The sequence below is a fragment of the Oncorhynchus kisutch genome, linkage group LG24 (genome assembly GCF_002021735.2).
Source record: "Oncorhynchus kisutch isolate 150728-3 linkage group LG24, Okis_V2, whole genome shotgun sequence".
NCBI lineage: Eukaryota > Metazoa > Chordata > Actinopteri > Salmoniformes > Salmonidae > Oncorhynchus > Oncorhynchus kisutch.
In genome coordinates this window covers 15,674,786-15,688,720 of record NC_034197.2, presented here as the reverse complement: position 1 = coordinate 15,688,720, position 13,935 = coordinate 15,674,786, and the positions used below count along the sequence as shown (strand labels likewise).

General features: G+C 43.1%; 1 protein-coding gene across 2 annotated transcripts in view; it reads right to left on the bottom strand.

Moving 5' to 3' along the window:
• Positions 1-13,935, bottom strand: part of dvl1a (dishevelled segment polarity protein 1a) — a 46,740-nt gene that overhangs the window by 25,530 nt on the left and 7,275 nt on the right. For both annotated transcript variants that reach the window (XM_031804025.1, XM_031804024.1), the window contains exons 3-4: positions 10,058-10,179; positions 1,242-1,360 (exon numbers count right to left, since the gene is read on the bottom strand). In XM_031804025.1, coding sequence (XP_031659885.1) covers positions 1,242-1,360; positions 10,058-10,179 — 241 coding nt within the window. The remainder of the gene's footprint in view (positions 1-1,241; positions 1,361-10,057; positions 10,180-13,935) is intronic.

The following is a 13,935-nucleotide window of genomic DNA, read 5'->3' as shown; positions in this document are numbered from 1 at the left end:
ACCCTCCATATTTATTGAAAGGGGCATCAAGCTCATCACTGTGCACTTTCACCACTTATTTCATCTGTAGCCTAATACACTGCATGGTTTCCCGAGTCATAGTGGGAGGACCACACATGTCATCGCGTGACTCCAAGTTTATTTGCGCATAAAGGCTATAATATCAATATTTGCGCATAAAGACATTTCCACCACCATTTCGTGCATAATTAATTTTACAGACACAATAAGATCCCACCATGTCAAAAAACTAAGTATATATCTGCATTTATGAAATTGTACCAAATCTACATACTGAATGACTTATTCTGAACCAAATACATACCGAATGACTTATTCTGAACCAAATACATACTGAATGTCTTATTCTGAACCAAATACATATTGAATGACTTATTCTGAACCAAATAAATACTGAATGTCTTATTCTGAACCAAATACATACTGAATGTCTTATTCTGAACCAAATACATACTGAATGTCTTATTCTGAACCAAATACATATTGAATGTCTTATTCTGAACCAAATACATACTGAATGACTTATTCTGAACCAAATACATACCAAATGACTTATTCTGAACCAAATACATACTGAATGACTTATTCTGAACCAAATACATACTGAATGACTTATTCTGAACCAATTGTCTTGTGAGTTTACTGACAGTTTACCATGTCCATTGTTTATGACATGTGTACACGCAGTAAGGATAAAATAGCCCACAATAAAGAGTTTATTTGAATACAAACGGCAGTACTTTCCCAATAGGAGAAACATACAATGCTGGTTTCATATCTCCACGATAACCAAGAGGCAGCTAGCTATACATCAAGCAGTGTCATGAGATCAACACACTCCCATAGATCCTGAGGTTAAACCATCAGGTGGAAAATAGCCTCTGACCATGAACCTGAGTCCCACTTAGGTAACACAAGATAGGTTGCTGGGAAAAAACAGACAGCGCCACAAGCAATCCTGGTCAAAGTATCCCACTTACCTGCCACCAAAAGATCTATGTTGTTATTGTTCTCACACTATTCTGCACTCTGTGAACCCTCTGATTTGTTTCAGATATTGTTTACTCTCCACCCTTTTATAATACGAGTGAACAATGTTACCAGATTGGTATATTGATACAATGATGTGTAATAATATTATGATTTGTGTTATTGGTGTTACCGTACCACATGTACTGTACTTAGGTAGTTCGCCCAATCATGTGTGTATTGTTCCTCACTTTCAGTCTCTCGTGCTCTCCTCCGTGCGCGTTCTCTCTCCCTCTCCCTACGGTGGCTCAGGAGGGACTCTGTACCCGTCTCCGTGTCCAGGCCATCCCGACTGCTTACTGCGTTGGCACTGAAATACACACATTTAAACAGTTTATTTGGATAACAATGAAACACACACAAAACACCTTCATAATTCCATACCATGTCTCCAAATCTCTTGCATTGTCCCAAGTTCAATGCACCTCTGTCTGGCATTATCTGCACAGTGAGGAGAACCTCACAGGGATGCATCTGAAATGATGTGTTATTGTGTGTGTGTGGTATGTGTTTCACTAAGTGTCATTAATGACCAGATACCCTGAGAGGAGATGGATGCTTTCTGTCCAAAGCTGTTTGATACTAATGAGGAGGGCCATTGAAAGCCCAGATTGTGTGTGTGTGTGTGTGTGTGTGTGTGTGTGTGTGTGTGTGTGTGTGTGTGTGTGTGTGTGTGTGTGTGTGTGTGTGTGTGTGTGTGTGTGTGTGTGTGTGTGTGTGTGTGTGTGTGTGTGTGTGTGTGTGTGTGTGTGTGTGCGTGCGTGCGTGCGTGCGTGCGTGCGTGCGTGCGTGCGTGCGTGTGCGCATGGTGGACAGGTAGAGCAGGTGTGGGCTGAGCTGAGACATGTGCAGTACAGGGCTGGATGGGATATGCTAGACGGCAGGTTATTCTATCAGAGGGGGTGAGAGGCTTTAGCCTCAGGGCAGCAGGGTAAGAGACACCTGTCTGATCGCCTGTGTTGGCTGATCCTGTGTGAGATTACCAGCCCCACCCACCCAAATGCAGAGGCCTTTGAAGCCCCAATAGCTTATTTCTGTCCCGCGGTCATTACAATACAGAACCCCATGGATATTAAAAATAACACTGCACAGAATAAGTACAAAAAAGGCTCCTCAGGGACAATCCAGAGACACTGTTTGCTGACTGCTACAAAGAGGGGAACGTAAGCAACTTCATTTTCCACACAGACCATCTCCTGGCATGGTGCTATATTAACACAGACATCCCCTGGCATGGTGCTATATTAACACAGACCATCCCCTGGCATGGCACAGTGCTATATTAACACAGACATCCCCTGGCATGGCACAGTGCTATAAGAGCACACTGCCCCTATGTCAAGAGAGAGGGTTTTGGCCCAGGGTGGAAACTCAGAATACAGGATCAGAGAGAGAGAGCCCAGCAGGAAAAGATCTCTCTCTGTGACGACTCCCCCATCCTGAGTGAGTCTGATCACACCTCTTCAAACTGTCCTGCAGACGAGGATAGTCACCACTCTCTCTCCCAGCACCTCACACAGGAGCAACAGAACAACAGACACCCCACCCAGACCAGTGAGACCTACAAGACCACGTCCTGAAGGACCTGCACCGGGAGATCCCACACCAAGAGGACCTACACCCAGACCACATTATCACCAGCCACACCCCAACCAACTAACACCACCACAAGCAAACCCCGGCCCCACCCTATACAGGCTTCCCCATATCAGACCTATGCCCTATCTGCCCACCCCATGCCCCCCGCCCCTGCGGCAAGGACCTCAACATGGCAGCAGGACATATGCCCAGGCCGTGAGCAGAGCAACAGGCCCAACCCCCACTATTACACCCGCCCAAGCCCCATCCTGCGACCTAAGAGGTATGTATCAGATGCTCAACATGCTCTGCTCACACCTACTGTGATGGTCCAGGCCAAACCACACAAGAACAACACTAGACACTATGGAACACAAAGATGTTACTATCTCATCCTGGAATATACAAGGTCTGAGGTCATCTACCTTTGGTCTAAAGAGCAGGAACCCAGACTTCATCAAAGAAATTGGAAATACAGACATTGTCATCCTACAAGAAACATGGTTACAGAGAGCTGGTAGTCTCTTCCATCCACCAAACTACCAGGTGTGAAACAGGGAAGAGACTCAGGGGGTACGCTAATTTGGTATAGAGCAGACATAACCCACTCTATTACACAAGTCAAAACAAAATGTTACATCTGGCTAGAAATGAATAAGGAAATGATCTCAACAGAGAAAAATGTCCTCCTGTGTTCTACCTATATCCCCCCACTAGAATCCCCACTTTAACCATGACAATTCTCCATCCTAGAAGAGGAGATTGTCCCGGCCCAGGGACAAGTCTGCGGCAACCTAAATGCCAGAACTGGACAAGAACTTAACAACCTCGGTACACAGGAGGGACAAACGCCTATCTGGAGGTGACAGCATTCCTTCGCCCATATGCCCCCCTAGACACAACTATGACAACATAACCAACAAAAATGGGTCGCAACTCCTGTACTCTGTCGGACGCTGGGTATGTACATAGTCAACAGTAGGCTTCGAGCGGACTCCTTTGGTAGGTACACCTATAGCTCATCTCTTGGCAGTAGTACTGTAGACTACTTTATCACTGACCTCAACCCAGAGTCTCTCAGAGCGTTCACAGTCAGTCCACTGACACCCCTATCAGATCACAGCAAAATCACACTACTTGAACAGAGCTGTGCTCAATCATGAGGCATCAAAACCAAAGGAACTGAATAATATTAAGAAATGCTATCGATGGAAGGAATGTAGTGTGGAAATCTACCAAAAAACAATTAGGCAACAACAAATTCAATTTTCTGGACAAAATGTTTCACTGTAAAAAGTGAAGGTGTAAACTTAGCAGTAGAAAACCTAAACAGTATATTTGACCCCTCAGCTTCCAAATCAAATCTAAACATTTCAAGCAGACAACCTAAGAAAATTAACAACAATGACAAATGGTTTGATGAAGAATGCAAAAACCTAAGAAAGAAATTGAGAAATCTGTCCAACCAAAAACAGAGACCCAGAAAACCTGAGCCTTAACTATGGTGAATCACTAAAACAATACATAAATACACTACGGAAAAAGAAGGAACAGCACGTCAGAAATCAGCTCAATGTAATTGAAGAATCCATAGAATCTAACCTCTTTTGGGAAAACTGGAAAACTCTAAACAAACAACAGCATGAAGATTAATCTATCCAAAACGGAAATGTATGGATAAACCACTTCTCCAATCTTGTTGGCTCTATAACAAAGAACAAACAGCAAGAAATATACATGATCAAATACAAATCTTAGAATCAACTATTAAAGATTACCAGAACCCACTGGATTCTCCAATTACATTGAATAAACTACAGGACAAAATACAAACCTCCAACCCAAAAAGGCCTGTGGGGTTGATGGTATCCTCAATGAAATGATAAAATATACAGACCACAAATTCCAATTGGCTATACTTAAACTCTTTAATAACATCATCCTCAGCTCCTCAGATTATAATGGCGCTGGAGGGGATGACTGCCGTTTCACGGGCTCCTAACCAACTAATTTTGGACATAATGTTGCTGCTACCGTCTCTTATGACCAAAAAGAGCTTCTGGACATCAGAACAGCGATTACTCACCTCGAACTGGATGAAGATTTTTCTTTAATGAGTCCAATGCGAAGGATATACTGTTTTGTCGAGAAAATGCACAAATCCTGTGAAGAAAAGATGTATTCGCCGACGAGAGGTAAACTACCACTACACTCCTTATTTTTGGCCACCGTGCAATCATTGGAAAACAAACAGGACGATCTACGATTTAAGATTATCCTACCAACAGGACATTAAAACTGTAATATCTTATGTTTCACCGACATGTGGCTAAACGACGACACGGATAATATAGAGCTGGCTGGCTTCTCGGTGCATCGGCAGGACAAAGCAGCTACGTCCGGTAAGACGAGGGGCGGGGGTGTGTGTCTATTTGTTAATAACTGCTGGTGCGCGATGTCTAATATTAAAGAAGTCATCGAGGTATTGCTCGCCTGAGGTAGAATACCTCATGATAAGCTGTAGACCACACTATCTACCAAGAGAGTTGTTATCTATATTTTTCGTAGCCGATGATGGCAGTAAGACCACACTCAACGAGCTGTTTAAGGCCATAAGCAAACAAGAAAATGCTCATCCAGAAGCGGCACTCCTAGTGGCTGGGGACTTTAATGCAGGCAAACTTGGTACCTCATTTGTACCAGCATGTCACATGTGCAACCAGAGGGAAAAAAACTGTAGACCACCTTTACTCCACACACAGAGATGCATTCAAAGCTCTCTCTTGCCCTCCATTTGGTAAATTTGACCATAATTCTATCCTCCTGATTCCTGCTTACAAGCAAAAACTAAAGCAGGAAGTACCAGTGACCCGCTCAATTCAGAAGTGGTCAGATGACGCAGATGCTACGCTACAGGACTCTTTTGCTAGCACAGACTGGAATATGTTCTGGGATTCATCCAATGGCATTGAGGAGTATACCACCTCAGTCACCAGCTTCATCAATAAGTGCATTTATGATGTCGTCCTCACAGTGAACGTACATACATATCCCAACCAAAAGCCATGGATTACAGGCAACATCCGCACCGAGCTAAAGACTAGAGCTGCCGCTTTCAATGAGCAGGACACTAATCCGGATGCTTATAAGAAATCCAGCTATGCCCTCAGACGAAACATCAAACAGGCAAAGTGGCCATACCGGACTTAGATTGAATCATCCCTGACGCTCGTCGGATGTGGCAGGGTTTGAAAAATATTACGGACTACAAAGGGAAACCCAGCCGAGAGCTGCCCAGTGACGGAGCCTACGAGTTAAATGCCTTTTATGCTCACTTCGAGGCAAGCAACACTGAAGCATGCACGAGAGCGCCAGCTGTTCCAGACGACTGTGTGATCACGCTCTCCGTAGCCGATGTAAGCAAGACCTTTAACAGGTCAACAATCACAAAGCTACAGGCCAGACGGATTACCAGGAAGTGTCCTCAAAGTATGCGTGGACCAACTGGCAATTGTCTTCAACATTTATTATTATTATATATTTATTTAATTTTACCCCCTTTTCTCCCCAATTTCGTGGTATCCAATTGTTAGTAGTTACTATCTTGTCTCATCGCTACAACTCCCGTATGGGCTTGGGAGAGACAAAGGTCGAAAGCCATGCGTCCTCCAAAACACAACCCAACCAAGCTGCACTGAGGAAACACTGTGCACCTGGCGACCTGGTTAGCATACACTGCGCCCGGCCCGCCACAGGAGTCGCTAGTGCGCGATGAGAAAAGGATATCCCTACCGGTCAAACCCTCCCTTATCTGGACGACGCTAGGCCAATTGTGCATCGCCCCATGGACCTCCCGGTTGCCGCCGGCTGCGCCACCCGGGAGGCCCATCTTCAACATTTTCAACCTCTCCCTGACCGAGTTTGTAATCACCGCCTGGTATGGCAACTGCTCAGTATCTGACTGTAAGGCGCTACAGAGAGTAGATCAGTACATCACTGGGGCCAAGCTTCCTGACATCCAGGACCTATATACTAGGCGGTGTCAGAGGAAGGAAAAATTATCAAAGACTCCAGTCACCCAAGTTCTCTCTGCTAACGCATGGCATGCGGTACCGGAATGCCAAGTCTAGGACCAAAACGCTCCTTAACAGCTTCTAACACCAAGCCATAAAACTGCCCCCCCCACCCTTGTTTTCACACTGCTGCTACTCGCTGTTTATTATCTATGCAAAGTCACTTTGCAAATTACCTCAACTAACCTGTACCTCTACACATTGACTCGGTATCGGTACCCCCTGATTTTTTTACTTTAGTTTATTTAAGAAATAGTTTCTTAATTATTTCTTTTTAACTGCATTGTTGGTTAAGGGCTTGTAGGTAAGCATTTCTCGGTAAGGTCTACACCTTCACGTTTCACCGGTAAGATCTACACCATATTTGATTTGATTTGGCATATTCCCCAATATTTGGAACCAAGGACTATTTGGAACCAAGGACTGATCACCCCAATCGACAAAAGTGGAGACAAATTTGACCCCAATAACTACCATGGGATATGCGTCAACAGCAACCTCGGGAAAATCCACTGAATTATCATTAACATCAGACTCAAACATTTCCTTAGTGAAAACAATGGACTGAGCAAATGTCAAATTGGATATTTACCAAATTACCGTATGACAGACCACGTATTCACCCTGCACACCCTAATTGACAAACAAACAAACCAAAACAAAGGCAAAGTCTTCTCACGCTTTGTTGATTTCAAAACATCTTTCGACTCAGTTTGGCATGATGACCTGCTATACAAACTGATGGAAAGTGGTGTTGCGGGAAAAACATACGACATTATAAAATCCACGTACACAAACAACAAATGTGTGGTTGAAATTAGCAAACAACACACACATTTCATACCACAGGGCCGGGGGGGTGAGATAGGGATGCAGCTTAAGCCCCACCCTCTTCACCATATACATCAACGAATTTGTGAGGGCACTAGAACAGTCTGCAGCACCCGGCCTCACCCTACTAGAATCTGAAGTCAAATGTCTACAGTTTGCTAATGATCTGGTGCTGTCCCCAACCAACGAGGGCCTACAGTAGCACCTAGATTTTCTGTACAGATTCTGTAAGACCTGGGCCCTGACAGTAAATCCCAGTAAGACAAAAATAATGGTGTTCCAAAAAGGGTCTAGTTGCCAGGACCACGAATACAAATTCCATCTAGACCCTGTTGCCCTAGAGGACACAAAAAACGATACATACCTCAGCCTAAACATCAGCACCACAGGTAACTTCCACAAAGCTGTGAACGATCTGAGAGACAAGGCAAGAAGGGCCTTCTATGCCATCAAAAGGAACATAAAATTTGACATACCAGTTAGAATCTGGCTAAAAATACATTGCCCTTTATGGTTGTGAGGTCTGGGGTCCACTCCCCAACCAAGAATTCACAAAATGGTACAAACACCAAATTGAGACTCTGCATGCAGAATTCTGCAAAAATATCCTCTGCGTACAACGTAAAACACAAAATATTGCATGCAGAGCTGAATTAGGCTGAAACCCGCAAATGATAAAAATCCAGAAAATAGCAGTTAAATTCTACAACCACCTAAAAGGAAGCGATTCCAAAACCTTACATAACAAAGCCATCACCTGCAGAGAAATTAACCTGGATATGAGCCCCCTAAGCAAGCTGGTCCTGGGGCTCTGTTCACAAGCACAGACCCTACAGAGCCCCAGGACAGCAACACTATTAGACCAAACCAAATCATGAGTAAACAAAAATATAATTACTTGACACATTGGAAAGAATTTACAAAAAACAGAGCAATCTAGAATGCTATTTGGCCCTACACAGAGAGTACACAGTGGCAGAATACCTGACCACTGTGACTGACCCAAAATTAAGAACATCTTTGACTATGTACAGACTCAGTGAGCATAACTGTGCTATTGAGAAAGGCCACTGAAGGCAGACATGGCTCTCAAGAGAAGAAACTGAGCTGCACTTCCTAATCTCCTGCAAAATGTATAACCATATTAGAGACAAATATTTCCTTCAGATTACACAGACCCACAAAGAATTCAAAAATAAATCTAATTTTGATAAACTCCTGTATAACACAGAGTACAATCACAGCAGCAAGATGTGTGACTTGTTGTCACAAGAAAATGGCAACCAGTGAAGAACAAACACCATTGTAAATACAACCTATATTCATGTTTATTTATTTTCCCTTTTGTACTTGAACTACTTGCACATCATTACAACACTGTATATATACATAATATGTCATTTTAGTGTTTATTTCAATTTTGTTTATTATGTATTTCACTTGCTTTGGCAATGTAGAATATATGTTTACCATACCAATAAAGCCCTTAAATGAAGCCCTTAAAGTGACAGCAGTGTGGTGGTGAGGGAGCTGACAGCTGACATGTCTATGTTTGACCACAAGGTGGCAGTAGATGCAGCAGGAAGAGCAGAGGCTTGAAGAATAAAATCATCAGGCAGGCTGACAGCCAAGCAGCAGCAACCAGCAGCCCGCAGAGGACAAGAAAGAGCCACGATGTCAAACAGCAGATAAAGAGATACTGAAACATGACAGATTGCATGCTCTCAATACAGACTCCTGCAGTAGCTAAAACACTGCTGTAATATAATGGTAACAGCTCCAGCCCACGGGCCCACAGCCTGTCCTGCTACATTTAGCTTTGGGGCCTTCCTTTAACAAATGCAGTGAGAATCTGTAATCAGTCTGTTTGAAGTCAAAGTCTAGTGCTTGCATTCGGGTCAAACAAGCTTTGAGAAACAGGGTCTGGCTTCTAAGCGTTTAACCCTGCTATGTAATCATGCCACACATTGTCTGTCCTCATATCTCTTAATTAACGATGAACTGCAGTATAGGTCTGGATGGGTGCTTTTAGTGCCTCTACACGATGGGAAACATTGAATAGCAGCAGTCTCTCCCTGAAGATGTTTACCCTATCTATCATAGCTATTTCTGCCGTCGCTCTGGGTGCATATTCACCATGACGACTCTTAGCTAGCTACATAGATGAGCAGACTAGCGTGTTACCACACAGATGGGTGGGCAGCCACTTCATTGGTGAGCAGTAAGTGAGAGTTAGCTAGCGTGAACCTTGGCACACATACACACCTACACACACAGAAGAACGCACAAACACACAAACCTCCACCTCCCGTATGCGTTCGGCTCGGCCCCCGTGTGGGTTGAATCTCTGTGATGAGCTCTCCAGATTCTGATTAGCATATGGCTTGTGGTGAATTAGAAAGGTCACATGGTGCACATGGTGTGTGTGTGTGTGTGTGTATTTGTGTGCACTTGTGTGTGTAATGATGTGTGCATGGTGTTTATGTGCAGTAGGACACAGACGCAGCCAGGAGCAGTGTACTCACTGGAAGGAGGGTGGGCGGGAGTCACCGATGCCCCCTGTCCTCTCCAGGGGGGGTGGCAGCTCTGGGTGGCTCTCTGTACACTGGGACCCCCCATCAGAGTGGGAGCTCTCTGCCAGGACCAGCTGCAGAGACAGAGAGAGAGAGAGAGAGAGAGAGAGAGAGAGAGATTGTGAGTCAGAGACAGAATACCAGAGACCAATTAAGACATAGAGATGCACAGAAAAAGAGACTGAAAAAGAGCATTCATGTGTTGCTATAGTTCCCAAGTATTGTACTGAAAGCTGGAAATCGAGGTTCGAGAAAGAGATACAAAACAGACAAAGAGAGGAACATACATATTCAGTCACAAAAACAGATATAGAAACATACATAAGACATGCAGAAACAAATCCAGGAACAGAGACAGATCCAGGAACAGAGACAGATCCAGGAACAGAGACAGATCCAGGAACAGAGACAGATCCAGGAACAGAGACAGATCCAGGAACAGAGACAGATCCAGGAACAGAGACAGATCCAGGCACAGAGACAGATCCAGGCACAGAGACAGATCCAGGCACAGAGACAGATCCAGGAACAGAGACAGATCCAGGAACAGAGACAGATCCAGGAACAGAAACAAATCCAGGAACAGAAACAAATCCAGGAACAGAGACAGATCCAGGAACAGAGACAGATCCAGGAACAGAAACAAATCCAGGAACAGAAACAAATCCAGGAACAGAGACAGATCCAGGAACAGAGACAGATCCAGGAACAGAGACAGATCCAGGAACAGAGACAGATCCAGGAACAGATCCAGATCCAGGAACAGATCCAGATCCAGGAACAGAGACAGATCCAGGCACAGAGACAGATCCAGGAACAGAGACAGATCCAGGAACAGAGACAGATCCAGGAACAGAAACAAATCCAGGAACAGAGACAGATCCAGGAACAGAAACAAATCCAGGAACAGAGACAGATCCAGGAACAGAGACAGATCCAGGAACAGATCCAGATCCAGGAACAGAGACAGATCCAGGCACAGAGACAGATCCAGGAACAGAGACAGATCCAGGAACAGAGACAGATCCAGGAACAGAGACAGATCCAGGAACAGAGACAGATCCAGGAACAGATCCAGATCCAGGAACAGAGACAGATCCAGGCACAGATCCAGGCACAGAGACAGATCCAGGCACAGAGACAGATCCAGGCACAGAGACAAATCCACACAAACATAAATAGTTAAGAGAGTTATCTGAGCGACATAAGAGAGAAATTCCCTACTGGGCACACCATGCCATTTCAACGTGGATAATTGGGTAAAATGTGGTTGAGACGCTGATCAATGACATTTCAACTTATCACTATGCTTCCAACCAACTAAAAGCACAACCAAAATCCAATGGAAAAACATGGAGATGTAGTCGTTGTTTCTGTCGGTCTGTAAGTTGTTGTTCGTATGTGTGTATGTTTGTATTTGGTGTGAATAAAAATAAAACAATATAAAATATACTGTTCTTTTTTGGTTTAGTTGTCATGTAAATGTTTTAGCACTGCGCGTTCAACCATTTAAAGCACAACAAAGTTCAAATGAGAAAACAATATCAGATAACAAGTGACATGTGTTATCACTGTTCTTCATCTAATAACACAACCAAATGACCTGGATTGCAGTTGAGATTACATTAAAAGTACATAGTGCAAGTGACCAATGCTGCCGGAGATTCTGTACAGATAATATGGCAAGATCTGCGACCTTTGCATGATATCTTGAACATGCACAATTTCAATTGAAAGGAAATGCATCAAATGCTTGGGTCATTTCATCTGAGCCACTGGCTTAATCCTATTCTTGAACTTTTATTCTGGGTTTAGTGAGAGACATGAATCCAATATATAACTTCTTAACTTGTCGACAATAGGTTATTATTTCTGCATTGCAAAAGTGATATTGAATCGTGTTTGGTTGTCAACACAACCAAATATGAACATTTCAAGGAGTATCTTCTACGCACAGACTTAGTCCAGTTTGTCTACAAATGAATAATTGATAGGTTGGTTTCACGTCTCCATCTCAACCAAAAATCGAAGTTAGCGAATAGGACTAAATCAAACCAAAATGTATTTAAAGTGCATTTAAAATGAGCTTTGATTTGATTTGAGTCCTATTCTTTAACTTCGATTTTTAGTTGAGATGGAGACGTGAATCAAACATATGAATTATTCAACTGTAGACCAACTGGAATTAAAGCCAGACTAATATAAGTCAGTGACACAGGTGGAACTATCCAAGCAGAAGATACAGTACATCTCCTTCAAATGTTGATATTTGGTTGTGGTAACAACCAAACACAATTCAATATCCAGTGTGTAGGTTTTAACAGAGCAAATGAAACATAGCCATGCTTTAGAAGTCAAATATTATCAATGATACTATTTAGGCCAATATAACATTTGTGAAGTCATCAACAGCTATTGTTTCAATTCAGCCCAGGATTCAACTTATAATAGACCATGCATACAGGCCTATGGGTTTCAAGCTAATGGTTGATTTCAATAAGAAATATGTTGGACTCATATCTCCATCTCAACCAAAAATCGAAGTTAAAGAATAGGACAAAATCAAATCAAATCAAACTTTAAATGCACTTTAAATCCAGTTTGATTTCATTTTGTCCTATTCTTTAACTTCGACTTACTCTGGATGGGAGACCAAATAAAGGTCCTGCCCAGACAGTGGATACAACTTGAAAATCTGAAGTTGTTTCAAAGGTCAAAATTAAACATATTTTATATAAGGTTTGTCTCAGTTTAAAATTGGTTACCATGATGACATAGACCTGAAATGTCACCCTCAAAACAAAAGTTTACGTTGATGACCTTTTGCAAATCCATAGATTCAGCTGCTCCGCTTTCATATGAACCATAATAATGAGTGTTAAAGGAACATGCCAGAAGGAGAACCTAATAACCCAGGGACATGTTTAAGACACTGGCAAAACCTCATGTAAAATACAGCCTTTTATCAGAATCTCTATTAGAAATTTGCAATACTTTACTTTTCATCTACCTGTTATGTTTCAGGATTGTCCGACTTCCTTAAAAAAGGTCTCACAATTGTTTCGGGGCGTTCTTACCCTACTCTTCTTGTTTTACCACTGTGCTGTGTTACAGTTGACTTGGTTTCCTGATGGTGACACAGTAAATCACCCTCTTGTTGGACAGTATGGAAGTATTCTCTCATCACAGCATGTCATCAAATCAAATCAAATTTATTTATATAGCCCTTCGTACATCAGCTGATATCTCAAAGTGCTGTACAGAAACCCAGCCTAAAACCCCAAACAGCAAGCAATGCAGGTGTAGAAGCACGGTGGCTAGGAAAAACTCCCTAGAAAGGCCAATACCTAGGAAGAAACCTAGAAAGGAACCAGGCTATGTGGGGTCGACAGGCTATATGTCGACATCGACATATAATCCACAGGAAGTGTATGTAAAAACCGCTTGTCGTGACAATGTAATGCATCACTGCTCCTAGCACCATGTACAACTATCCCAAACGAACCTGTGTATGGTATCGTGTCAGCTATGTTAGCCGTGTGATAAGATGCAATGTACATCATTGTTAACTGTCGATACTGTATAATATTGCAAGTAAAACTGTCAAGCCTGGTCAGGTGTGATGTCGTTGTGTAACCATGCCTTGGTTCATCTCCCATTGGCTGAGCTCACACCTGTATGAGGCGCATAGCATAGAAGCTCAACGAGTGTATCCCCTCTCTGCTGTAGAGTCTTGAGTGCTGTACAGTGGAGGCGTGACAGTGTGATCTCTCTAGGTAGATGCACTATACGGGCCGTTAGACTACATGTATGTTTATCTACACGTGGAG